This window comes from Lampetra planeri, chromosome 4, assembly GCF_965212315.1.
Source record: "Lampetra planeri chromosome 4, kcLamPlan1.2.h2, whole genome shotgun sequence".
Classification (NCBI taxonomy): domain Eukaryota; kingdom Metazoa; phylum Chordata; class Hyperoartia; order Petromyzontiformes; family Petromyzontidae; genus Lampetra; species Lampetra planeri.
The window spans coordinates 8826417-8852104 of record NC_136110.1 but is presented as its reverse complement, the minus strand read 5'-3'; the positions used below and the strand labels follow the sequence as shown (position 1 = coordinate 8852104).

The window sequence follows — 25688 nt, the reverse complement described above, 5'->3', positions numbered from 1 at the left end:
GGCTGGCATTCCTTCACCGTTGTCTACGATGCATCAGCCATCATCCCATACAGCGACGAGGCCTGCCCCCCCCCCCCAAAGCCACTTAGATTTCTCAACAGTCAACGTGATGTCTCTCATTTGCAGTCGTTCAACTTTTTCTCATGCATGCACCTGCAAGCTACATTTCAACATACATTTTAGCCAACTAGAAGGCAAAGAAGCTGACTGCGTGCAAAACCTGTCAACGAACATAAAACAAAAATTTAGTTCATGAGGCAGATGACATCAGAGTAATGCTAATCAACAGATTCAATTGGACAAAGAGTTAAATGATGACGTCACCCTGCTGCTGCTCTATTTAAGACCGGGAGCAACAAGAGACCTTCACCGTTCTTGCCTGATGAAGTTGATTGTAATTACCAAATTTTAAAAATGCTGTTGATTTTCTCTTCAACACACCGGTGGGCTAAAGAAGTGAATTATTTTGTCCTTTGAAAACGTGACACATTTTTTTGTTTGGCCGTGTCGGGTAGTGGAGGGTTACGACACATTTATAAATAACACGATCTGACCCAAAAACCTATATTATGAATAATATTGGTCGCGAAAGCCTACGTGTTAAACTGGACAAAGAGTACAATATGCACCACTTTGAATTATTAAATTTCTTGAAAAATAATAGCCTGCACTGGAAATACTGATGGGCACAAGAAAACTATACATTCAACAAGTCATGAAAATGGATCACATATTCTACATCTGCCCATTTTCATTTATTTTGTACAGTATATTTCTCACTAACTTTCAAGTCAAACTCAAGTGCTAATTATTGCATCCTTTGTCCACTCTTTCAAAAGTGCATGGTCAAATTATTATACGAATGAGGATGAATTTATTACGTTTTTTGAAGTGTTACTCCAGTCAAAGCCCCGGGAAAGTTTACAACCTGCAGATGAACAATGTAAAGGATACAATTTAAAGCAGGAAACTCAAATGTACATAAAGTGCTGTTCACACATTTATATAAAGTGCATATACTGCACACATATGTAAAGTACTCGACAAGTATTTTGCAATTATGTTTATCATCAACAGGGATTTAATGTATTTATTATCTTAGTCGACTAAATGTGGATTCCACCTTCTTCCAATGTATGGGATCGAGCGTTGCCACCTTGCACGCGTGGGTTTTCCGGGGGGTTGGGGTGTTGCACTGCTCTGAAAGATTTCCAAATACATTCTTCGTCTAGTGATGTTTTGCCAATTGCGCAAGGGCGATGAAAACAATCAGGGTAATAATTACTCAATGTTAAAATTTTCAATAATAAATATCACTGCATGTATGAACGTGGCATATTGCTGCTAATCAGGTCTTTTCCAGCAACATACAGTTTTTTTTTTATAATACCATCACATGTCTGACTTTTAGACTAAAACTACAAATGTATCACGTTTTTAAGTTAAAGGTGCACCCCTGCAATGTCCTTGCTCATGCAACTGCTGGCAGAAGGGGCCTCATTGGTGGTGACTAACGGAGCTATCCCCAACAGTCTGTTAAAAACTATAGTGTGTTCGTGTGTATATGTTAGTATGTGAAAAACTAGATTAATAACTGTATGATAATTATTTATTGGGCTGCATCTTACATTCTGGAGCATCGTATAATGTGGAGAATATTTATGTATGCTGTATTTCGAATTTTATAGCGATTATTGTTTTGGTCCCGATTTATATTTGCTTCATTGCTGTCCTTAATTTTATTTGTTTTGCTTTTGTAAATTTGGAGACTCAAGTTACTCTTGCAAATTAGACTATCCTGGTCTCTTGAGTTCTCACCTAGTTAACTAAATCATCTAAAGTAATAAATACATTTACTCTTATTTAATGTTGGTGTGAGGTGGACAATTTCCTCCACTCACCAATATTATCAGTTCAGTCAATCAGTGAACACAATAAATACTTTTATATGCACATATAACTTACAGTAATTGGTCTTCTTTATTACATTGCAGTCTCTAATAATATTACTCAATTATCTGAGCTTGCATCTTTATTCAAATTAGTTGATATTGCCTTGTCATATTTAGTCAACCATTGGTAGGTATTTCTCATTGCCATGCTTGATGATTTTGGTCCACTCAGCTATCGTTGACTAAAATATAATAGAATTTGTAAATTTATATTTTCTAATGAATAACTTTTTCAACAAAATTAATAAGGATGGGAACACAGCATTCCACCAGATATGGCTTCCATCACTTGGGGGCAGCATGGCTTCTAGTGGTATTGGGAAAAGGCCCTTTAACACGGGGGTGATGTTGGTACTCTAATCTGTTAGGCGATACACGACAAATGTAAGTTTGGAAACCACGCATGTAAACGGTTAACTCAGTGTGGTGATGACTAAAATGCCAGGGTAGTGAGCACCTTCCCCTCATACTATTACCATCCAAAGTGAAGTTCCAGGTCAGGTTGTTTACCATATAACCAAGCAGTGTGTCGGTTACCCGGATATGGTCTAGTATTGGACAATCTTTTAGTCCACTCCAGAATAGTGCCTAAAAACACATAATCATAAAATGAAAATGTTGCACGCAAATATTATATAAAAAATATTGTATCTTGTAAATTAATGACCCAAAAATAGGTGTGAATACATCACCTTGTCTCGTTCCACAGAATGATGGGTTAATTTTATAAAATTTATGTCACCATTCTCAGGGTCGTTACAATTGTTTATGGAACTGTTAAATGCTTCCCAAATCTTCTCACAATCTTTTTTCCTTAACAAACGAAACATGTTTGTTTCAATATCAGGTTTAACTAGTTTATACTGGACAGTGCCAAGACATATACCATCGCAAACTTTAAACCTATGGCCTGCCTCAGGAATATTATAAATGCCTTCTAATCATCTTTTAGAACCACTGAATACTGCAGTGTTACCACATTTAGAAGTGCATCCTTAAATCCTTATGCAAAACTTTGGTACTTAAAATACATTTCATCTGAACACAGCTAAAAAAATGGAGATAACAATTCATAACAAATGTAAAACAGTTGCTAACATCGTATACGGACATATCTGAGTATACCTTACTGATAAGTAAACAATCTGAATATACAAATAAGTTAGGAATGGGAAAAGTCTCTTAGTAATGTGATATATTTAAAATGCAGAGTTATATAAAACAATAAGCCATCATCAACGATACCATCATCTTCAGCACCATCACCGTAATCACCACCACCACCAATACGCGTTGTTAATTTCACACAAATGGGAGTTCAGGCGAGACTCACGCCTGCACGCACGCATACTCACTCTAGTTCAGGATATTTCGTTTTATTAGCCTTTATGAATTCTATGCATCTTCCAGTAACCTTGTTTTGCAGTTCGAAGATGCCTAATGGTACTTTGTCTGCTGCAATCCCATAGTCGCACGGTACAATCACGAGCATCAAACCCCACAGTACAAAACTGCCCATTGCCCAAATGTTTGAAGCAGAACTGTGAAATACACAGTCTACTATACTCTTTGGTTCTTTCGGTAAAGTCACTTTACTGAAAGAACCAATGAGTATGGATTCCTGCAGTCACGAAAGCTTCAAATCAAGATCAAGTCTACTATCACTGAGGAGCAACCTAAAGACACGTTGTGTGTGAAAGCACAGCCCTCCTGCAATGCAATGTCTTCGTGCAGTCCACTCACACTTGTATTTAAATGCATTACTTCCAGAAACTAAAAAGGGACAAAAGGCACAAAAGCCTTTCAACAAGATTCTTTACACTTGTTGCAGCGTTCGCAATCAACATTTTTATCAGTCAAGAATGTATGGTACATAAATGTAAAGGAGAGCCGACACAAGGTTGCATGGGGTTCGTGTTTTAATCCTTTTCTCCCATCCACACCAGTCCCCAGCCGTCTCAATCCCGTTCTAGCCAAGCTCCCCTTCTGCCTGTCCGTTTCCCCCTTATCTCTCCTCGCTAACTCCTCCCCCTTCTCCTGTCACCGTCCCACTACCCCTCCTATTGGTGAGAATCCTTCCCCTGACACCCCTACATCACCCCTACATAAGGTCAAAGCCCACATTGTGCATAGTTATACAGTATAACATACAATGAAGAGTATTTACATGTATTTATAAACACTATAAAGATCTTGATTTTAAGCATTCGTGACTGTAGGAATCTATACTCTCTGGTTCTTTCGGTAAAGTCACTTAGGTTGAAAAAAAGAAAACACGACGTTTCGGTCGGACAATTGTGTTGCGACCGAAACGCCATGTTTTATTTTATTATTTTTTCTATCTACGTGACTTTACCGAAAGAACCAGAGAGTACTATATCAGATGAATATAGTATACAGACATTAAACCGTATTACCTGTGTGTGTACAATGTATAGCAGTGCTTAACCCTTTCATTACAAAATAAAAATAGCTTTATCGATACGTAATCAGGTCGAAGACATACCGAGGCTCACACATGCGGGAGTGTCTCGTGGTAACACAGACCGGTTGTTGAAAGTGTGCACGGCAATGGAATATTTTCACGGTAAATTCAAGGCTTTGTATATACCAGGGGTCGGCAACCTGCGGCTCCGGAGCCGCATGCGGCTCTTTTGAACCTTGACCGCGGCTCCGGGGCGGATGCTAGCGAGGGGAGGAGGCGCACTGTGACACCTGCTCTGGCGTTGCCGCTGCTGACAGGTCGCCGCTCCGCTCCACACTGCCCGCCCGGTGACAGGCAATAACGTTGCCGTTGCTTTGTCACATGTTTGGAAGAAGTAAAAACCTTCCTGGGCAGCAAAGAGCTCACCTTTGCTGAGCTGGAACAGCCAGAGTGGCTGGAAAAATTACATTTTATGGTAGACATGACAGCACATCTAAACACGCTAAATACAACCCTTCAGGGGAAAGGAGGCACAGCCCTGCACATGCTGGAGGAGGTTTTGGCATTCGAGCGCAAGTTGACAGTGTTTGTCAAAGATTTACAGAGAGGTACACTGTCTCACTTTCCCTCTTTGAGAGAGTTCAAACAAAGTCATGATACGATAAATTTGGAATATTTCAAGTCTGCAATCACCACAATGCAAAGTTCGTTTGGGAAACGATTCTGTGAGTTCAGAGAGGAAAAAACGACATTATCCTTCCCTGTCACTCCCCTGGCGATCGATCCATCCCTATTGAATATGACTGCATTTGCAGGTGTAAGTCAACCTGATCTTGAGATGGAACTGGCCGATATAGCCGACAAAGATATATGGGTGTCCAAGTTCAAATGCTTGACCGCTACTCTTGAGGATGTTGCCCGTCAGAAGGCCATTCTGGCTCAGAATCATAAATGGAGTGATATTGAAAACCTTCCCAAATAGGACAAACTTGTATTCGAAACATGGAATGCCATCCCCAACACTTATATAAACATGAAAAAGTATGCATTTGGAGTCCTGTCGATCTTCGGCTCCACATATGTATGTGAGCAGGTCTTCTCCAACATGAACTATATTAAAAACAAACATCGATCACGCCTCACAGATGACAGCTTGCAAGCCTGTGTGAAAATGAAGGTGACGTCTTACAGCCCTGATGTGCAGACACTGTGCACTGAGGTTCAGGAGCAAAAATCCCATTAACCAGGTAATTTAGCTATTAATTTGCAAAAATATATTTTACATTGTTAAGTGAAAAAGTCCTTTTTTTATTCAGATTGACAGCTGACTGCACGATCCTGTATATAGCAATAAGGTAAGAAACAATATATGCAGTGTTATATTTGTTTTAAATGTTGCAATGGTTTTGCGGCTCCCAGTTTATTTTTTCCTTCGGAAACGGGTCCAAGTGGCTCTTTATGTCTTAAAGGTTGCAGACCCCTGGTATATACCAAACAGAAAACGATCTTTGGAATGCAACAGGAGACTGGTTTTCAAAGTTTATAACCCACAGAGACCTGGAAAGTATGACATCAAATTTAATATTCAAGCTACAGCTCCAACAGGATATGTGTTTCATTTTGGACTGAAGAGACCTCTGCTGAATAAAGGATACCAATTGTATATGAAACAACTACTAAAACTTAGTGGAGCTAACAGAATAACTATATGAACATGAAGTCCATAAATCTTGACTTAAAGCTTTCGTGAATGCAGGAATTCAGACACAATTTCAACCAAGAAGATGGGTACAAACTGAGCAATCATTGGAAGGACGTTATTTACCAGTTAAAGTCATAACTGGCTGTGATGTTCCCATCCTACCACCTTCTGATGTTGGTTGTTATTTTTGGCTCTCTGATTTTACATTAACAGGTACATTTTCTCACACTAACACAGCCACCTCGCTCACCGACCTCGAGGTTGCTGCTCTGCGATTTCCCATTAACATGATAATCTCTCAGATTAACATAGCCACCTCAGTGCGCTCGCTGTGGAGGCCGCTCAACGATCTTACATTAACGTGCTAATTCTTACCTGGCAGCCTTTTGATTGGTGAAAAACCACCACCATCGCGGTCGCTGCCCACCATTTACATTAGCATTGGCTGCTGACATTTGGGCTACGCCCATATCAATCCTCTATAACCAATTTGCCTTTAGAAGTTAACCCCCTTTTCCTGATAATGACCGCTTGTGTTGCACTTGAATCGTCGTAGTTTTTTGTTATTTCTTTGAACCTATCTACGTGACTTTACCGAAAGACCAAAGAATATTAATTCCTGCAGTCATGAAAGCTTTAAGTCAAGATTCAAGGGGGATGACATTTTTATTTGCATAGTTTATAACCATATGCTCAACCATATTGTAATCCTGCAATATCGAGCCCTTATGCACATTAACATGTATCTAGCAGGCTCCATACACGGTATTAGGTCATCACCATTATGGGAAAGTTTGTAATGCAACCAAACATACAGTACATAAGTTATGAAATTGTAATGACAATAGAGCCTGCATGTGGTGTGAGGGGACAAGTAGACACGGGAGGTAATGATAGGGAAGCCAGCTTACAGTACGAATGCATTAGTGGCCACGGGAGGTAATGACAGGGGTATCAGTTGTGAGTGCAAAGGGACCGGTGGCGACTTGAATGTTCGAGAAGGGAGCATGGTCATGTGACGGAAGAACACAGTCGAGTCTGCCGGTGGAGTGAGCGTCCAGAGTCAGCGAGAATGATCGAGAAGGGGGGCGTGGCCTCGTGTTGGTATATAAGGAGATGCGCGGGAGACTCAGGGCCGTTGTCGTGGGATCTCCGCCTGATGTCGAGTGAATGCGTCTTCAATAAATTGCCATCTCAATAAAAGTGTGTCAAGTCGTCATTACACAATCTAGGATTTAACCTCTTGTATCTAATTGATCAATTAATTTCCTGATTAATGATTTATTGTTCAATGGCAATAAGCAAAATAATATTGTAATCAAGATTTAACATCTAAAAATAACAATGCATCAGGAGGCAAGTTACATATGTTATTAATATAACATGAAAGGCACGCAATTATATATATGTTAAGCAATCCATTTAAAAGCTAGGTCCAATCATGAGCTAATCAAAAAATGTCATAAAACTAGAAAAAGAATAAAAAAAACTAAAGTCTCCCCCATCGAATGCTCTCTGAATCACCATACATTGTACAGCACAAGACCCAAAAGGAAAAATGTCAGAGGGTTGTTGTGAAGATGAGCAAGGCTGATGGCAGAGCAGGTATATTCAAAGTGCCGTGCCTTGCGGAAGAACACATCTCTTCTCTTGCGTGATGACCTGGATTGGAGAAAAATACGTGATGAGTCAAAGGACAGATCAAAAATCTATATCAAACTTACATGTTGGAATATTCAGCAGTGCAATGTGGTACTGGCTTTTTTAAACCGTTAGTGCCATTCGTGCATTATGAAGAAACCCAATACATCAGGTTCTGCTCATTAACCGTTCTCACTTTGGCCATCATCCTTCACTGTGTAGCAATGCCACAATCTGTCTCATTCCTGAGCATGAATTGATCTTATTTCAGGATCTCGGAGATAGTTTTCCTTTTGGGCACGTTCTGTCCTTAGGCTGCCATTCCATTACTAGCCTCAATCATCCTTGCGGTCTTGCCTAAACCCACTTACCCTTTAAACAGGTCCCTGCGGGGTGGGCTGGTAGGAACGAATAACCAAAAAATATAAACATCATGTATTATTACACTTGTTTAGCCAGGAAAGCCTCACTGAGTGTAAAGGTTTTTGTAGGGTCCTGCCAAGTGTTTGCAGTAGGGGGCGATGTTGCTACACCTAATCGGACATCGGACGGACGGACGGACGATATAATCTATTGTAGGCTGGTTCACTTCGTTCCTACCAGTAACAGTCAATATCTCAAATGTGCATATTCCTTGAGTCACTTGTGCCTCTTTATATATCTACAAGTGTAATTTCCAAGCATACATCTGACCTTCTTTATGCACTTTTAAGCTTGTGTTCTATTTCATTGTCATCATCCACGTTTCTAATCAATATATAATAGCTGCCAATATGCACCGACTGAAACATGCCCTATATAGTTAAATGAGCGTGTTGCTTTTCATAAAATCACTTGTTAGAACCCGAGTTTAATTATTACCAGAGGTACTGATATGTGAACGAGGGATGGATGTCAGATTTAAATATTTCAGATTTAATATAGTTTAATAAGGACAAATTCAGATTTCTTTATTTTTCGGATTATTTACATTGTATTAATTTAATATATATTGAGGTTAGAAAAAGTGAAGTCACAAAATGTCAGTTAACACTTTTGCAAAGAAAGCCACGGAAGTAATTTTTTTAAGTTACAATTTCTTTTGATGGTAAACTTTCAGATCAATCCAAACTTTCTTTGCATCCTCCTAAATGTATCTATGCTCTATTTTCAGGTATATTGAATTATAAAAAAAAATCATACAAATAAATAACATACAATTTCTTGTGATGGAAAACTTTCATATCAATCCAAACTTGTTTTGCATCATCCTAAATGTATCGATGCCCTATTTTCAGGTATTTTTTTATTATTTAAAAAACATACAAAGAAAATATCTTGAATATATACTTCTACCATTTCTATGAGTGACAATTATTTGAATTCATACATTTGTTTGTGCCCTTTGGTTTGCTCATATTTATTTTAAGTCCAACTTTGAGGTCTTCTGTGAAGCTCTTTAATCGTTTCCTGTAAATCGATTTCATAGCTGTTTGAAGACTGTAAACCAGTCTGAGATGGCTCATACTTTCTCCACCTGTTTACATCTTTATTTTTGCATTCTAATGTTGATAAATATATTCCGTTACTCTAAACGGCATTGTACATTTAAGCAATCCCTTCTATATACATTGTTCTGATCATTTACAGAATCAAATGCTTTTCCATAGGTGCTAAATCCAGGTTGATAGCATCTGGTGGAAGGCAGGGACGTGCGGTCAGGGGAGGCAGAGCCTCACCTGACATATTCCAGTGAAAATAGATGTTACGAAAAGTAAAAAAAAATACGATTTTTCCACTGATTTGTGTTATAAATGTCATTCTGTATGATTCCAATGATTACAGAGAGATAGTAACAGGCATGCACTTATTGCCCGCGCTCCATCCAGTTTCTGAGGGGTTGTACAATCAGAGGGGAGGCTGAGCTCGTCAACACCTCACCTCTCGTCTCTCCCTGTATTTGCAGCGGAACTCCGCAAATTTGGCGATTTTGACTATAAAAATTATTGGAATCATACAGAAATTACATAACACAGATCAGTGGAAAAATTTTCATTTTTATTTTATTATTTTTTATTTTCGTAACAGCTATTTTCATTGGAGTATGACAGATGAGGCTCTGCCTCCCCTGACCGCACGTCCCTGGTGGAAAGTATATCTGGTAGAAAACATTTCCAAAATCCAGGATGCTCACATTGTTGTCAGCATCATATGATCACAGCAACTCGTACACATGCTCTTACACCACAGTAGATTTGCCTCCAGTTGGCTAATGACACCACAGACACGAATAAATTTGGCGACCGCTCATTGGCCACAATTATCAAAGCATGAATTAGAATATTTATGAATGAAGCAACACGTGAAAAAAAGGATAAGAAGGATCACTTACGTGACTTCAACGCAATAGAAAATCACACCATTCTTCTCTACATCTCTACGTAGCTGAAGTTGAGCTCCAAAGTCGCACGTCCCTTCGTTACTATAAAACACAATATGCAGGCGTTTATTACATTTTTGTCCATTTTGTTGCATCATTAGTTTAGGATATACTGGCTAAAACAGGGTTACCAATGTTATGTTTTTTCGCAAACACAAGAAAAAACAAAGCATTACAATTGAAATAATTGTATCCATTGATATGGGGCAGTGCAATTAGATAATCCTATTTTTCCAGCTTATCCGTGTATGTTCCTCCTCGCACCCACGCAAAGAAGTGTGGATGAATGCAGACAATAGCAGGATTTTACTGGTAGGAACAAAGTGAACCAGCCTACAATAGATTATATCGTCCGTCCATCCGTCCGTCCGTGTAGCAACATCTCCCCCTACTGCAAACACTTGGCAGGACCCTACAAAAACCTTTGGACTCAGTGACGTTTTCCTGGCTAAACAAGTGTAACATTCCCTTATAATTCCCTGAGATAGCTTTTAATTAAAACATTTAAATTAAAAATTAACTCACAGCGGCCTCAAGCCTACAGCTAGGCCTAAAGCCTAGAACTAGGCCTCAAACTCTCCCTTCGTATCGTACCCCCGCGTGTGTGAAAGGGAGTTAATGTTTAACAATGTTACATTCCCTGATGTTTTTAAATAGAAACATTTAAATTTAAAGCTTTTACATAAATAATTAAAACATTTAAATTAAAAATTAACTCACAGCGGCCTAAAGCCTACAGCTAGGCCTAAAGCCTAGAACTAGGCCTCAAACTCTCCCTTCATATCGTACCCCCGCGTGTGTGAAAGGGAGTTATTGTTTAACAATGTTACATTCCCTTATGTTTTTAAATAGAAACATTTAAATTTAAAGCTTTTACATTAATAATTAAAACATTTAAATTAAAAATTAACTCACAGCGGCCTAAAGCCTACAGCTAGGCCTAAAGCCTAGAACTAGGCCTCAAACTCTCCCTTCGTATCGTCCGATTAGGTGTAGCAACATCGCCCCCTACTGCAAACACTTGGCAGGACCCTACAAAAACCTTTACACTCAGTGAGGCTTTCCTGGCTAAACAAGTGTAATAATACATTATGTTTATATTCTTTGGTTATTCGTTCCTACCAGCCCACCCCGCAGGGTCCTGTTTCTACTTCCAGATGGCTCCTCTTATCAATGCCGGTGCGTGGATGCTATTACGTACAGTTCCTCTAGATGGCGTTTTAGCCTATTCTTCCATCCTGGCGTAGGAGTACCCACATTTTACCCCACCACACATGACCTGCCAATAGACTGTGCTGTGCCCATTTATGCTGCTGGGCCGACAGAGGTGGACTGCAATTATGGTTGATGAAGGATCCCTTGAGATTCTTCAACAAAACACTTATTGACATTCACCTTACTTGGAATGCTCATCACAAACATATAACAAATATATAATCCCATAAGTTGGTATAGGTTGTAAAAAAGCAATACACACCCTTTGCCTTTGATAACACGACTATCCATTTGAGTCACGCGTGGATATACAAGTTCTGGAACCTCCACGTCATGAAAAATACTGCAACAAAAAATACATTTTAACATCACCTTATTGTAATAAGTTCATTATAAAAAGACATGCCATTGAGCCAGCCATATACAAAGAAGTAACAGCATTAACCGATTAGTGGAATCCTTAAACAATTTTACAGCACCAGTGGCAGGACTCTGTCACCGCTACATAAGGTGCAAAAGAAGTTCAACATACGTACAGCCCAAAAGACAAAGGTGCAGCATTAAAATTTAACACGTAGGTTTTCGCGACCAATATCATCCATAATAGAGGTTTTTTGGGGTTAGATCGCGTAAATGTATAAATGTATCGTTAAGACCCGCCACCACCCGACACAGCCAACTTGTAAGGGTTGTCATGTAAACAGAACGTGCCAATTCGTCACAATTACAGCACGCCATCAAATATTACATTGTTTACATGCATGCCTATACAGGTCACCATCCCTCAATAGGGATTACCGTTGGTTCGGCTATTTTAGTGCACACAATCGACACAAAGTACAAGATCAATGGGCTCACGTAATGCGGACGCATCATGTACGTTGATTCATTAATGCCCCCCCCCCTCGCGCAAGAAGAGCGCACAATTGTTGGCATCATCTCTATGCCTCTATTTAAGGAACGAAACAGGTGGACTTCTCCACAAATCTGGCTGTCGCCTGTTGAAGCTCGTTCTAATTGCTGGCGAAACGTCGTACTCAGTTTTTAAATGTTGTGGCTTGGCTCTCCAACACGCAACCGGTGTGCTGTACCAGTGACGAATTGGCCACGTTCTGTTTACGTGACAACCCTTACTAGTTGGCTGTGCCGGGTGGTGGCGGGTTTAACGACATATTTACATATTTAGGCGATCTAACCCAAAACACCTCTAGTATGGAGCATTACACTTGTTTTTGAACGCCACTACTGGCAGCAGGCACCTCGTGCTAGCGGTGCTGCTCTTTTGCGCAAACGACGTGGCGTTAATGTTTTTTTGAGTTCGCCTAACATTGCTATTTTACTTCGTACGCACGAGAATTAGCGGCGTTTAGGTGAAGTGGAAAACGACATCCTGGCAATATTACGATATTCTACACTGTCAAACAGTTGGCCATTTCAAACATACAATTGGACACAACTGTACACAATCACCTGCTGGATTTTTATATTAAAAAAAACAATACCAAGCCATATGAGCGCTTGTGCTGTGTGTTAGGAGGGCAAATGTTTCTTTGCCTCGTTTGTCGAAAGTAAACTCACCTTCCTTCACTGTAATGTCCACCTTTAAGCTCCACGGTTACAATACCTGAGACGGTCTTTGCAAACTGCCAACGGAAAAGCACATGCACTACACATTTTCCATTGCTCAGCAACAACCGTAATGTAAAGTAGAATAGCAGAAGGATACTTGGTATGAAAAATATATATGTAGGGATTGTTTTCCATTCTCTGCAACGCTCTGTCCACTGCTGGAAGAAAGCCTCTCCAAGGTGCTCGCCATTCCTCGTGATCTCGCGATGTACAATCCCATCTCGCTCCTGCACAATGTGGTCTCATCGCTCAACCTCTGCAGTAGTCATCTTGTCTGGAGTTTTCTCCCTGGCATTCCTTCGCCAGAGTTGTGCATCAGCCATCATCCCATATTGCGACGAGTCCTGGCTCAAACAACTTTTTTTTCTCTAGGCAGCATGTGATGTCTTTAATTTGCATTTGTTCAACGCTTTCTCAATGTAAGTTCATGCATGTGTAATATTGTAAATTACGGCGGGAGACCACTTGACGGGTAGCACACTTTATTAACACTTGTCTTTGCCACAATAACACGTGTGGTCACTACAGCTCACGCTACACGTTCCACCCGACACATGTGGTTACTACAGCTCACGCTACACGTTCCACCCGGCTACACACACACGGGCTCTCCAGCCCCGTAGCATCCAGGGGAACCTACAGACCCACCCCAGCTTGGGTATGGGTCACGACCACTGGGTCCCGCGGCCCGGCCCTCACATGGATGTCCGGCCCCGGGTCCCAAGGTCCCGCCTCTGAGCCACACAGGGTCCCGGTCCTTACAAGGACAGCGGGACTAGGGGTCTCAGGGCCCTATCTCCCTCCTCCTCCGTCTTCACTGGTCACCAACTCCCCGAGCGCCAGCGCGCATCGCCTTTTATAGTCCTCCGCTCCCGAGGAGACGGAGCCTATGCGGACCGCGATGTGAGCACCCACCCTAGTTGACCAATCACCACGCGCTGCCACACGATCCCTTTTCCCAGCTTGTGTCAGCGCACACAACCAATCACCACGCGCTGCCACACGATCCATCACTGTCAGCGCGCGTCACCACTACACAGCCAATCACCACGCGCTGCCCCACGATCCCTACTGCCAGCGCGTATCACCCCTACACATGCACCTATCGGCCACATTTCAATACTAGTTCATAAAGCCTGTCTTCACCAGGCAAAAGCTTTACATAAATATCAAATTTAACCTGATATGATTTTTTACAATTTTATTTACGATCAGACACTAACTACTCCAAAACATGTCTTTTTCCATGAAATAAAAAACAAAAATTGTTGACTTGATTCAGCTTCTTATATTTAAAGACGTAAGCATCAGAAACACCTCAATTTAAACTTTCCGTTATTTTATATTAGAAAGAGCAAAAATGAATTAACTTAATTGTTCTATGATGGGATGCTCCTATTACCGTTTTCGAATTATTCAGATTTGAACATAAAATGCGTATTTTTTCGTTCAAAATAGCTTTAATCCGAAATAGCTGAAAAAACTAAAGATAGAACAATAGTTCTCACTTAAATTTTATTCGCCGTTTAATGCTCTATCAAACGAAAAAACCTGCAATCTTATATTTTGAACGGTTTCTGAATGACACGCGCAAACATGTTTATGGGGCACTTAAAATCGAAATTTGGGGACCTTAAAATGAAAAACCTCGCAATTTCAGATTTATTTTACTGTTGTTTGTGTCCTAAAAGCTACCGATGTACCAAATGTCAGCTTTCTACCTTGTCGGAAGTACCCTAAAGGTTTTTGAGACATGTAGATGAGCGTATTTTTTAAATATAGATAGCCAACAAGATGGCAAAGCTAACTGCATGCCAAACAAGTCAATACACATGAAAAAAACTAGTGTAATTGCCCGTCATATGATGGATATTTTGAAGTCGTAAACGATTCAGTGTTTCTTGACTATCGATTACGCCAATCTCTGCTGTCTGTTTCTGTTTAAACTATACTGTATCTCCTTTCATCTGTAGACACTTCTGGATTCATCTGAATAAAATCTAAATTATGGAATGTGATGTACTGAATGTAATTTACTCTTTATGAGAGTAATTTATTACAATCTTGCAAATAAATTATTTCAATTGTAAATTACCGTTATCATAGCATTATAAGAGCTGTTTTTCTTCCTGATAGGATGGGAACTCAACAAAATGTTTCAATTAAAATTGGTTTTCCAAACTGAAAATTTTCCTCAACTGTGAGACTGAATAAAAAATATAAACACTTGGTTCTCGACGTATGTTTGTTACAAATGTGCAATTGCTGTAGGACTTATTTCAATATTATAAGTATCGACTTACTGTATGCTGTATTGATGTGAATAAAAAAAGTAACTTGATACATTTTCACAAATTTTCGCAAAAAATGTGAGCAGAGGGTCGCTTTTACAATTGCACTCAGTTACAATAACTTACTGGATTCTGAATGAATGTGAATTTTAAATATCCATTATTTATTATTACTCGGAAGGGGAGAGGTCGATTTTCACAAATGTTCACTATAAATGCGAGCAAATGCCGTCAAAGTGAAACTGCACCGAGTTCAAATTAAAAGTTATTCTGTTTCTTCGTTTACATTTTTATTTTACGTCCAAAAAATAAGGAAAACTACTGTCACGCACAAATTAACCGAATAGATTAATTATTATTGTTCTGATGGTGCACAAAACGAAAAGATAAAATACAAATACAGGGGCTCACTTGGCTTTTATAAAATGCGGCGATCGTATATTTTGAAGAAAATTTATTATTCTTGTAACAAACGAATTAGTTACAATTTTCATAAGCCTTTAGTGAAAAAAAAAATATTTCAAATTGCATGAACATTTATGTAGCCGACCCTGCGTCACACAGCGTAGAGTATCAGGCGTTACAGATCACCAAATCTATACTTATAATTCTAGTTCGTGATGTAGAGGAATTCAAAGTAGCTCTAAACAACACACTGAAGTGCATGCTCAATTATGATACAAATAAGATTGAAATTATTACGTTTCTTGAAGCACTCCTCCAGTAGAATTTCTCAGCATTTTTACAATCTTCTTTTGAACACTCTAAAGCATTTAAAGAAAACGCATTCAACACACTTGTACATATAATGCATACATTAATATAAAGTACATATATGAAGCTTGGTACTATACAAGTATTCTGCAGTGATGTTTACGATCAACATGGATTTCGTTTATTCATTCTCTTAGTCGACTAAAATGTGGATTCCACCTGCTCCATATGTATGGGATACAGCGTTGCTGCCTTGCACTCGTGGGTTTTCTCCGGGTGGTAGCTCTGTGATATCCCCATCATATACATGAAATATTTCCAAATGGATTCTTCGTCTCGTGATGCAATACCGATTGATGAAAACGTTGGGGGCATAATTATTAAATATATAAATAATAAACTGTTGAGTGCATATATGAATGTAGCATATTGCTGCCAAACATTTAAACATAAATGAGGTAATTTTCAAGAAAAGTAAACAATTTTTATGACACCATAATCCATCACCTCTGACTTTTATACTAAAACTGCCTATTCATCCCGTTGCAATGGTAAAGGTGCAGCCCTGCAATGTCTTTGCCCATGCCACCACTGGCAGAACGGGCCTCCACGAGAGGTAGCTCTAGACAGCCCCTAGAGAAGAGGGTATTTGGACGTGATGACCCCCCCCCCCCCCATTGTACCGTTCCGCCCATCATTGGTGTTCGCTAACAGCAATTGCCGCAAGAGTCTGTTGAAGGCTATATGGTGGATCTTTGTCTTTGCATTAGTGTGTTAGTAATGTTAGTTTGTGAAAGACAAGATGTATAACGTTATAATTACAGTATTTATTTGTGCTGTATTTTAGATTTATTTGCTTTTTTGCTGCCCTGAATTAGACTTGTTTGTCATTTTGGAGACCCAACATTTTTAACTGGATTGAAAATCAAAAACAGCCTAACTCTTCAACCATTTATGATATTCAATTATTTGAAGTTGTTCCATTGTTTGTATTTATTATGAGATCAAATGTATGTCTTGTTACAAAAATAAATCCGATATGCTGGTCGGTCGTCTGTTTGGAGGTACATGGTTGTAAACCACGCATGTCCACGGTTGGCTCAGTGTCATGATGACTAAAATGTCATGGTAAGTATGCACCTTCCCCTCGTACCTTTACCATCCTGAGTGGGGCACCACTGCAGATCGTTTAACATATGACCAATCAGCGTGTCTTTTAACAGGGTCTTTCCTGGTATACTACATGTTGTTACTCCACTCCAGAAATATGCCTTAAAAACACATCATCATCATAAAATTAACATGTTGCACATTCTATGAAATACCTTGCATATTGTAAATACTGCATTTAACTTAAAATAGGTGTAAAATACATCACCTTGTTTCGTTCGACAGCATGATTTCCTAATCTAATGAATTCCGCATAACTTGTCTCAGAAACCCTGCAGCCTTGGTTTATAGCCCTGGAAAATGCTTCCCAAATAGACCCACAAGCTTTATTCCTAAAACAAAAGAGACATGTTTGTTTTAATATCAGTGTTAACTCGTGTATGCTTGACAGACCTGAGACGTATGACAAGTCACCACATTGACCTTTTAGGACAACTGTATACCTGCAAATGCACATTGTTACCAGTGTTCAAAAATACAATGGAGATAAGAATTCACATTACATATAAAACAGTCGGGTGTTCCTAACTCTTGATTAAATCATCTGAGTATATCTTCCTGATAAGTAATCAGAAAAGTTCAAAATGGAATAGCATCTTAATTATGACATCTTTCAACAAAACCAAGGTGTAGAGAACAGCAAGCATTGTTAAAGATTTGCCATTATTAATACCATCATCATAATCACGACCACCACAATATGCGTTGTTAAGAGCCACGCCTACACGCACACTTACCCAAGTTCAGGATGCTTCGAAATGTAGTCTTTGCATCTTCCAGTAACCATACTTTGCAAGTCCGGTGGGGCTAATTTAGCTGCAAGCCCATAGCCCCACGGCACAACCACGAGCATCATACTCCACAGTACAAAACTGCCCATTGCCGAAACGTTTGATTCAAAACTGTGAAAGATAACAAATCTACTTTATATGTCGAGCGACCTAGAGATGCGGGGTGGGGTGTGTGTGTATGTGGAAGCACAGCGTGTCTACAATGCAAAGTCTGTGTGCAGTCAACCCACACTTAAACGTACTGCACTTCTCGAAACTAAAAAATGGAACAAAGACCTTTCAACGGAAAACAATCTTTGCAGCGTTCGCAATCACCGTTACAATCTGATCAGGAAACAGTGCACAGTAAATCAGGCAAAATTCCACATTGTACATGAAGGCAGTTACCAAGCCTACTGTAAACACGATATGATTAATAGTATCTGCATGTATTTAAGCTGAATATGTATATATGTTGAACTTATTTCGCACTGTACGTAGCCAACCGTGCTCATCGGAGGTGCGGGGGAAGGACGATAAACTGAACACAAAAAGTCATCATCATCACCACGATCCTTGGGGCAGATAGCCCGTCGGTGTCAACTGCACATTTCGTCATTTGTTTCCACTTTCCTCTGTCTTGTGCCAATATGCCCAAGTAGTGGCCACATCTTTCTGGCACCGATTGTAGCAGTCAGAGGATGGCTTTGGAGGCAGGGTGTCTCCTGATCGGTGAGAGATTCGGATTGACAGGAATGGGTGGAGCTTGTGTAAGGGGAACCAGGTGACAGGGGAGGAACGAGAGAGGAGGGGTGAGGGACGCGCGGGGTGGCCGTGTGGCGTCGTGAGTATGAGTTTAAACATTTGCTTTGCTGTAGTGAGGGCCATTGGGGCCTGGAATAAGATAAGTAGTGACAGAGCAAAATTTCGAGAGCGGAGAAAAGTGTCAGGTTGAAAATAAACATAGCGTAGGGTGTCAGATATTCAAACCGCGTCACAGCCGTGGTGTGCCCAGGTGTATTGGTAAGGTGGCCATTTTGTCGTGGAGGTGAATTTTCGCTGCGTCATTTTTGGACGAGGCAGCCATCTTGAAGAGTACAGTCGAAAGTTGGAGCCAGGAGTGGTGGTGACGACTAATTTCTGGCCTGTGAGCGCGATCGACAGGGATTCTGCTGTTGACTGTTGGTCTGCTCACCAGTGTGTCATCCCAGCAACCGTCGTCTTGGAGCCAGGAGTGTTGGTGACTGCAGATTATTGGTTTGCTTGGAGTCTTACTGTGGACAGCGATTCTGTTCACCTGTCTGCCACCCAGGAGTGGATTGTCATATAAAACCACCCGCCGCTGCCGTGAAAGTCGCCCTCCCGAATTTTGAAGACTGCGGGGACTTCGACTCGCAGAGAAGAAGGGAAGTGATCACCTAAGGGCTGTAAAGTTATTGTTAGAACGTTTTATGTAATCTGTTCAAGAACTGGGGGAACATTTAATACCCTGGGTGGTTGCTCCGCAGTTGTCACCCGTCGGCGTTCGTATTTGAATAAATCTGTCAAAACGGTATTGTCGGGTTGTTGTCCTCCGCACATGGTCATTGGGTGTGTCACGTGAAACAGAGTTCCCACCATAAATTAAACCACAGCGGTGCGGGTACTAGAGCTAGGGTCGGCTATGGACCGAAACCCACAAAGCTCATGTCGCAAAAGGACGCACCGTTACACCGATCTCTTGTGATGTCGTTGTCGTAAAGACATTCTCTGTTAGGTCTTCCTCTCTTTCCAGTTCTTTCCATTTTTTCCAAACAACACACTATATGTGTTCAAATAGTGTTAGTGTCCTTCTCATTACTGCCTGCATCAGGTCAACATATAGTATAAACAGTAAACCTTATTACCTCTGTACGTGTGATATTTTGTGTTAAGCCTTGAGTGCATTACGATGCATGCTGTCATTTATTGTAATGTTATCAAGCAGCAAGCTCTACAGCAAGTTTACATTAAACTTGTGCTGCAAGCACAGTAAAAAGACACTCTTCTTGGAGCTCTCAACCAGCCAGCTCATCAGGCTGGGAGCTCTCAAGCAGCCAGCTCCTCAGGCTTGGAGTTCTCAAGCAGCCAGTTCTGCAGCAAGTCTACATTAAACTTGTGTTGCAAGCATCGCAGCATGGAAAGCCACAGTTCAGCAGGGAGAGATGCTAATGCAAGTGATTTAAGCAATCTAGGATCTCCCAACCTGCCTCAAGAGGACCAAGGGAGTTCAAGGCCCCAAAGAGAGGATAGGCTGACACAACGGGCATTGGAAAGCTATGATGCTGAGAAACAAGACTTTGAGGCCAGGATACAAAGGGCATGGGATTGGGTTGAAGCAGACATATCTGAACCTCAAAACACCTCAGACACAGTGGCCTCAATTCAGCGGGCCATACATCGAGTGAAGGTGAGCAGTTTAAGCTACAAGCTGCTGGCAAATAAATACATCTCCCTCCTGAAGAAGGTGAGGACAGTTGAGGGAGTTCACATTCAAGAGCACTTATTTGAACTGCTCAATGATAATGTGAAGGCAGTGATACAAGACGGGATGGACCATGTGGAAGGCTTAATAGAGACACAATCTCAGTACTCTGTCTCACCCAAGTCCACCACAAGATCTAAAGGCTCAGCACACTCACAGATATAATCTACCAGTGTAATGTGAGGATATATCAGGCTCAATGACGTATCACAACTTGTCATGATGATTGGCTGTGCCGGTCCTGGTTTATAGCCAATGGGGGGAAGCCTACGGGCGTGGCCCTGACGTAATGGAAAGGTGACAGCTGTAAGTAGGGGATTGGTTCTGCTGGCTTTGGCCACAGCCAATGGGGAGATGAGTCAGGGGCGTGGTCCCGGCAGCTTACGAGGGGGCCTGGAATATTCCATGGAGGCTAGCCAGGATTGGGGGAAACGTACCACATGACCCGGGTATTAAATAGGGGTGGAGACGAACGACACGTGGTCAGAACGGGAACGAACAGAGAAAGGGGGCCACGCGGGAGCGGGGCTCCGGGTTGCCACGTGGCAGTGTGTCTCTCTCTCTATCTGTCCCTCTCACGCTGCCTGTCAGCAGCGTGAAGGAACAGCTGTATACAAGTTGAATAAAAGACGGATTCCAGAAGTCGCCTCAACGAGCTTTATTACACCAGTATAGCAGCGGCTCAGGCATGTGCAACAGCAGAAGCAGCAAACACCCGTAAATCCTACATGGCCGAAGAGGAAGACATGCTAATTGAAAAGGCCCGCATACAAGAAGAAGCAAGATAGCAGAGAGTGCATTGGTGGCTACTATGACATGAAAGAAGATAGAGCTGGATGCTAAGTTGCGCACCCTGCAACTCAATAAAGAAGCAGCTGCTGCAAAGGCCCATGCAGAGGTGCTCGATGCAGCAACCGATCTGGATAAGTAAGAGAATTGGAGTGAGTTTGACACTCAGATGCTTGTCAAGGACCAACAAAAAATATGTTGGATTGATCTAAACAACGCACCAATGCTCCTCCACCAACCAATATTGAGCAAAAGGTGGACGTCGAGGCATCGCCACCTGCATACCGAATGAACATGAATTCTGTCTACGGGAATGGTGAAAATGCATACTCTGCCCTAGCAGTTAGCCGCCGACTCAGCGTCGCACACGTGGGGTCAGACAAGGATGCATCAAGTCAGACCCATATTCCAGACAGTCACATAAAGGGATCAAACCAACGTGATAGAAACCTTTTGGGCCCACAATTCAACGCCATCGTGAATGACAGCATGCAAGGCAATACAGCCAATTATGGCACCTCACAAGCGCCAGTATGGACACACCCTGGATCAGCAGGCATAAGGGAATTTGAAAGGTACCTGGCTCACCGCGAGCTAATCAACACAGGACTCGTAAAGTTTGATGACCACTCTGAGAACGATCGAGCCTGGAGATCTACCTTAAGGAATGCAATCAGAAATGCCGACATCTCTAACAACTGAAGAACTTGCCCTGTTGATGAAATGGTTAGGAAATGAATCTGCAGAGTACGCAAAGAGGATTCGGTCGGTAAACATGGACGACCCTGCCTCAAGCCTGCATGCGGTGTGGGAGAGGCTCGAGGAGTGCTATGGTAGCTCAGAAATAATTGAGAAGGCCCTCTTCAAGAAGTTTCAGAACTTTCCAAAAATCACTGGTCGAGACAACAAAAGGTTATGAGAGCTTGGAGATCTTCTGATGGAGCTTGAATCAGCACAGGCTGACCCCTACTTACCAGATCTCATGTTCCTGAATACCTACCATGGAGTGAACCCCATCATAGAGAAATTGCCATTCGACAGGCAGGAGAAATGGAGAACAAAGGGTTCAAGATACAAGTCAGAGCATCAGGTTGCATTCCCCCCATTCTCTTTTTTTCTCAAAGTTTATCTGGAACCTGGTTAGGACCAGAAATGACCCGAGTTTCACGTTTGGCACCACGGAGATCTCCAGTCCAGATCTCCCAAAAATCGAAAGAGCAACGGTGAGACGAGGATCAGCGAGAGTGCCAATCTCCGTACACAAGACTGAGGTATTTCCTATGATGTTCGTAAACTCCATACAGATAACCATCACAAATAAAAATATAGAAGATCCAAAAAGGCAATGCCAATTGCATGATAAACCTCACTCCCAGAAATGCCGTGAGTTCAGGAGGAAGCCATTGGAAGAGTGGAAGAATATGCTGAAATAATTTGGAGTGTGCTTCAAATGCTGTGCTTCTACAAACAACCTTGCATGGAATTGCAAGGAAAATATCAAGTGCGAGGAATGTAGCAGCAACATATAAGCAACTACTCTGCACATATTTTACTATCTGCTCTGAAAGAGTAGGATCCTTTGAGGTAGGACAGATGTTTCAGAACATTATTTTCGTGGATAGGCTGGAAACTAAATTCGTTTAATGTTTGTACAGGGGTGTCAGAAATTGCATTAGCAGGATTGACTCCCAATACATTATTATTATTGTAATGGGTTCCGGAGACACTTGTAGAGGTAACTTCTTTATTACAATACAACACTCCAACAGTCCTGATACTCTGTTACAGCCTAGGGACACAGCCTAGGAACACAGCCTAGCCTGACTACGCTCTCGGGTCCCCCGGCTACAATTACCCGAGGGCAGGCTACCTGATCCGACCCAGCCAAGGTGCGGGTCTAGACTCTGGCTTCCTCGGAACTTGCCCTTACAAGGACGTAGAGCCGGGAGTCCCAGATTCCGACCACTGGCCCGCACAGCTGGCTGGTCTTGAGTCTTGAGCTGCGACTGGCCCCGATCGGCCAGGGAGTGGCCCTTTTATGCCTCTTGCCCATCGAGGGGTGGGGTTGTGTGTGCCCCCAGATACCTCATAGAGCACACACAGCCCCCCGTTGGTGGCGCCAAGGGGCTTAGCTGTCTGGGTTGCCTGGGATCCTAGGGCCTGGCGCCGAGGACTTAGCTGTCTAGGATCCTAGAGCCCCCAGCAGCCCCTCCCCTCTTGGGCTGGCACAGTGGCCCCTCCCCTGGGGGTCCAGGTACCTGCAGATGGGCCCTGTCCACCACTGCTGGTAAGTGTGGCCCACCTATGGCACTACATTATTATCAAAAAGGTCAACAGCTTCAGGAAAATGAAGGTTAAAATTGTCGACTGTTTTTTGGGGCTCTGAAAAATAGTCCCCATTTCGGTTAAGTGTATTAGATGCCTTTTCAATACGTTTTACTGTTTTCAAGAAGATATTGGCGTTGCCACGTGATTCCAGGAGAGTGTAGAAAAAGTAAGCATTTTTTGCATGCCGTATTTTTTTTACACATCTATTCCTTATAATCCTGTACTCTAGCCAGTTTTTGACCAAATTACTTTTCTGAGCACATGCCCAGGCCTTGTCCCTAGTTTTCATGAGCTTAGTAATCAAAGGATCAAACCATGGTGGGCGGTTGCCTTTAATTTTAAATTTAACCAACGGAGCATGTTTGTCAAGAATTTGCAGAAACGTGTAACTAAAGGTCTTCCAAGCCATAGTCAGGTTGGGGATATCGTAGACCTTGTCAATATCAGAGTGAAGCATATCATTAGTAAATGCCTTTATGATGAAGTGTCTCATGGAGTGCTTATCAACCGATCTTAGGGGGGGGGGGGCTTTGGCTCTGGCTGATGATCTCACCCCAAATATGAAGGAGTGATCACTAAGGTTATTACCCAGAACACCAGTAAGTGGGGAATTGTGAGGGGCATTAGTCAACAGGACGTCAAGCAGAGATGACTATCCTGAGTTTTTAGGTTGGGTCTTGTGGGGACATTTATTAATTTAAATAGGTTAAATTCGGCAGGTGGGTTTAGCCAATTCCAATTCAGATCACCCACAAACTATTTCACCATTAGGGAGGCCCCCAAGAGGCTCCCTCAGTGCAGTCCCAGCTTCAACATCCTTACCATTAGGCGGTCTATAGCAGCACACTACCCCCTCTCTTCGCCGCTCACAGCGTCCGTGCGACACCGGTGATTGCAGCGACGCAGCACGAGGGAAGGACGCTTTGGGCGATATGGTGGGTAGGCAGCGTCAGAGAAGGCTTTTCTCGCAATACACCCTCGGGTCGTACCGACTAGATTGCTTACTTTCAAGGGTTTGTTTGCGCCTAAAATAAAGGTATCATCAAGACGGCGCGGTGTCACCGGTTTCGGTGTAAGGGGCCGTCCATTATTGACGTCACGCGATTTTGGACGATTTTTGACCCCCCCCCCCCCTCGTCACACAGCGTCACAAAAAGTCAGACCCCCCCTCAAATATGACGTCATAAAGCTCTGCCCCCCCCCAAACCATATTTCCATTTTGAAAATAAAATATGCTTAAAATCACTTTAAACTATTGTCATTGTAGTGCGTATTTAATGTGGCGCTGCACTCTGATGTTGTAGGAGTGTTGTTATAACAATTAGTGTTGTTACAAAAATTCTACATTTATTTAAAGTTGCGCATTTCGATGTGACGTCACATTTCTCAAACCCCTCCCCCCTCGTCACACATCGTCACAAAGGTCTGACCCCCCCACCCCCCTAAGTGCGTGACGTTATTTATGGACGGCCCCTAAGTCGTGGATCGAGTGTGTGCGAGAAGTCGGGGGCGGCACGACATAACGCCCTGAGTTCACGCATTGACGCGCGTAGTGTGACCCCGGGGTGATGTGCGCAGCGGCACGAGTGAGAGGAAGGAGCGAGCGAGGGCCCACGCAGGAACGGGCGACAACGACCTGCATTTGTGGCGGTCTCTGAGTGTTGGTGGTATCTGCCACGCGTTCGTGCCGAGCCTTTGTTCTGGTTGTCGCGCGTCTCACACCGCATATTGGCATCATTTGTCGTGCATTTCGCGTCGTGTCTGTAATATCTGGCATTGCGCATTGGGTAAATCCACGTCAGTATGTGGGCGCACCACCGAGGAATTAACCCGACGGTCGAGTCGGACATGGAGCCCCAAAATTGTTCGTAAGAAATACATTGGCATGTTTACCACACTTTGGTTAATTAAGATCAACATTTCTTGACGTTTATCTCTATAGTTTTCATAAATTCCATGTTATGGCAGGAACCATTCCCTTGTTTAAGTTTTACACGAGAGAGTATGTAGTTATATTTAGCTTCAACACGGGGCTGCTGAGGCCTTTGTCTCCCTAGTGGTGATGTTTTCATATCACACCTGGCCTCTCTCAGCAGCACAGTCAGCAGGTGTGATGTACCACCAGGCCTTCCCTGACATA

General features: G+C 42.1%; 1 protein-coding gene across 4 annotated transcripts; it reads right to left on the bottom strand.

Annotated features, from left to right (window-relative positions):
- Positions 1 to 3132: 3132 nt before the first annotated feature.
- LOC144717671 (ADP-ribosyl cyclase/cyclic ADP-ribose hydrolase 2-like) lies at positions 3133 to 25659 on the bottom strand. Of its 4 annotated transcripts, none has more exons than XM_078593214.1 (9): positions 18435 to 25659; positions 17896 to 18060; positions 17367 to 17490; positions 17142 to 17259; positions 15977 to 16038; positions 12933 to 12997; positions 11617 to 11697; positions 10092 to 10181; positions 3133 to 7741 (listed from the first exon to the last, which is right to left on the bottom strand). In XM_078593214.1, the coding sequence occupies exons 2-9, from the start codon at positions 18036 to 18038 to the stop codon at positions 7600 to 7602; spliced, it is 825 nt and encodes a 274-aa protein (XP_078449340.1). In that variant the 5' UTR covers positions 18039 to 18060; positions 18435 to 25659; the 3' UTR covers positions 3133 to 7599. The 4 variants fall into 4 exon arrangements, with proteins under 4 accessions (XP_078449340.1, XP_078449339.1, XP_078449341.1 ...); XM_078593213.1 differs by having other exon boundaries at positions 19124 to 25659; XM_078593215.1 differs by having other exon boundaries at positions 10120 to 10181; positions 19124 to 25659.
- Between the last annotated feature and the right edge of the window lie 29 nt (positions 25660 to 25688).

Coding starts and splice junctions, on each gene's coding strand:
- LOC144717671 (XM_078593213.1), bottom strand. Junction 16,039..17,141: donor CCCCACTCAGGATGGTAAAG/GTACGAGGGGAA, acceptor TAAATGCTTTAG/AGTGTTCAAAAGAAGATTGT. Junction 7,742..10,091: donor TTCTATTGCGTTGAAGTCAC/GTAAGTGATCCT, acceptor TCTCCAATCCAG/GTCATCACGCAAGAGAAGAG.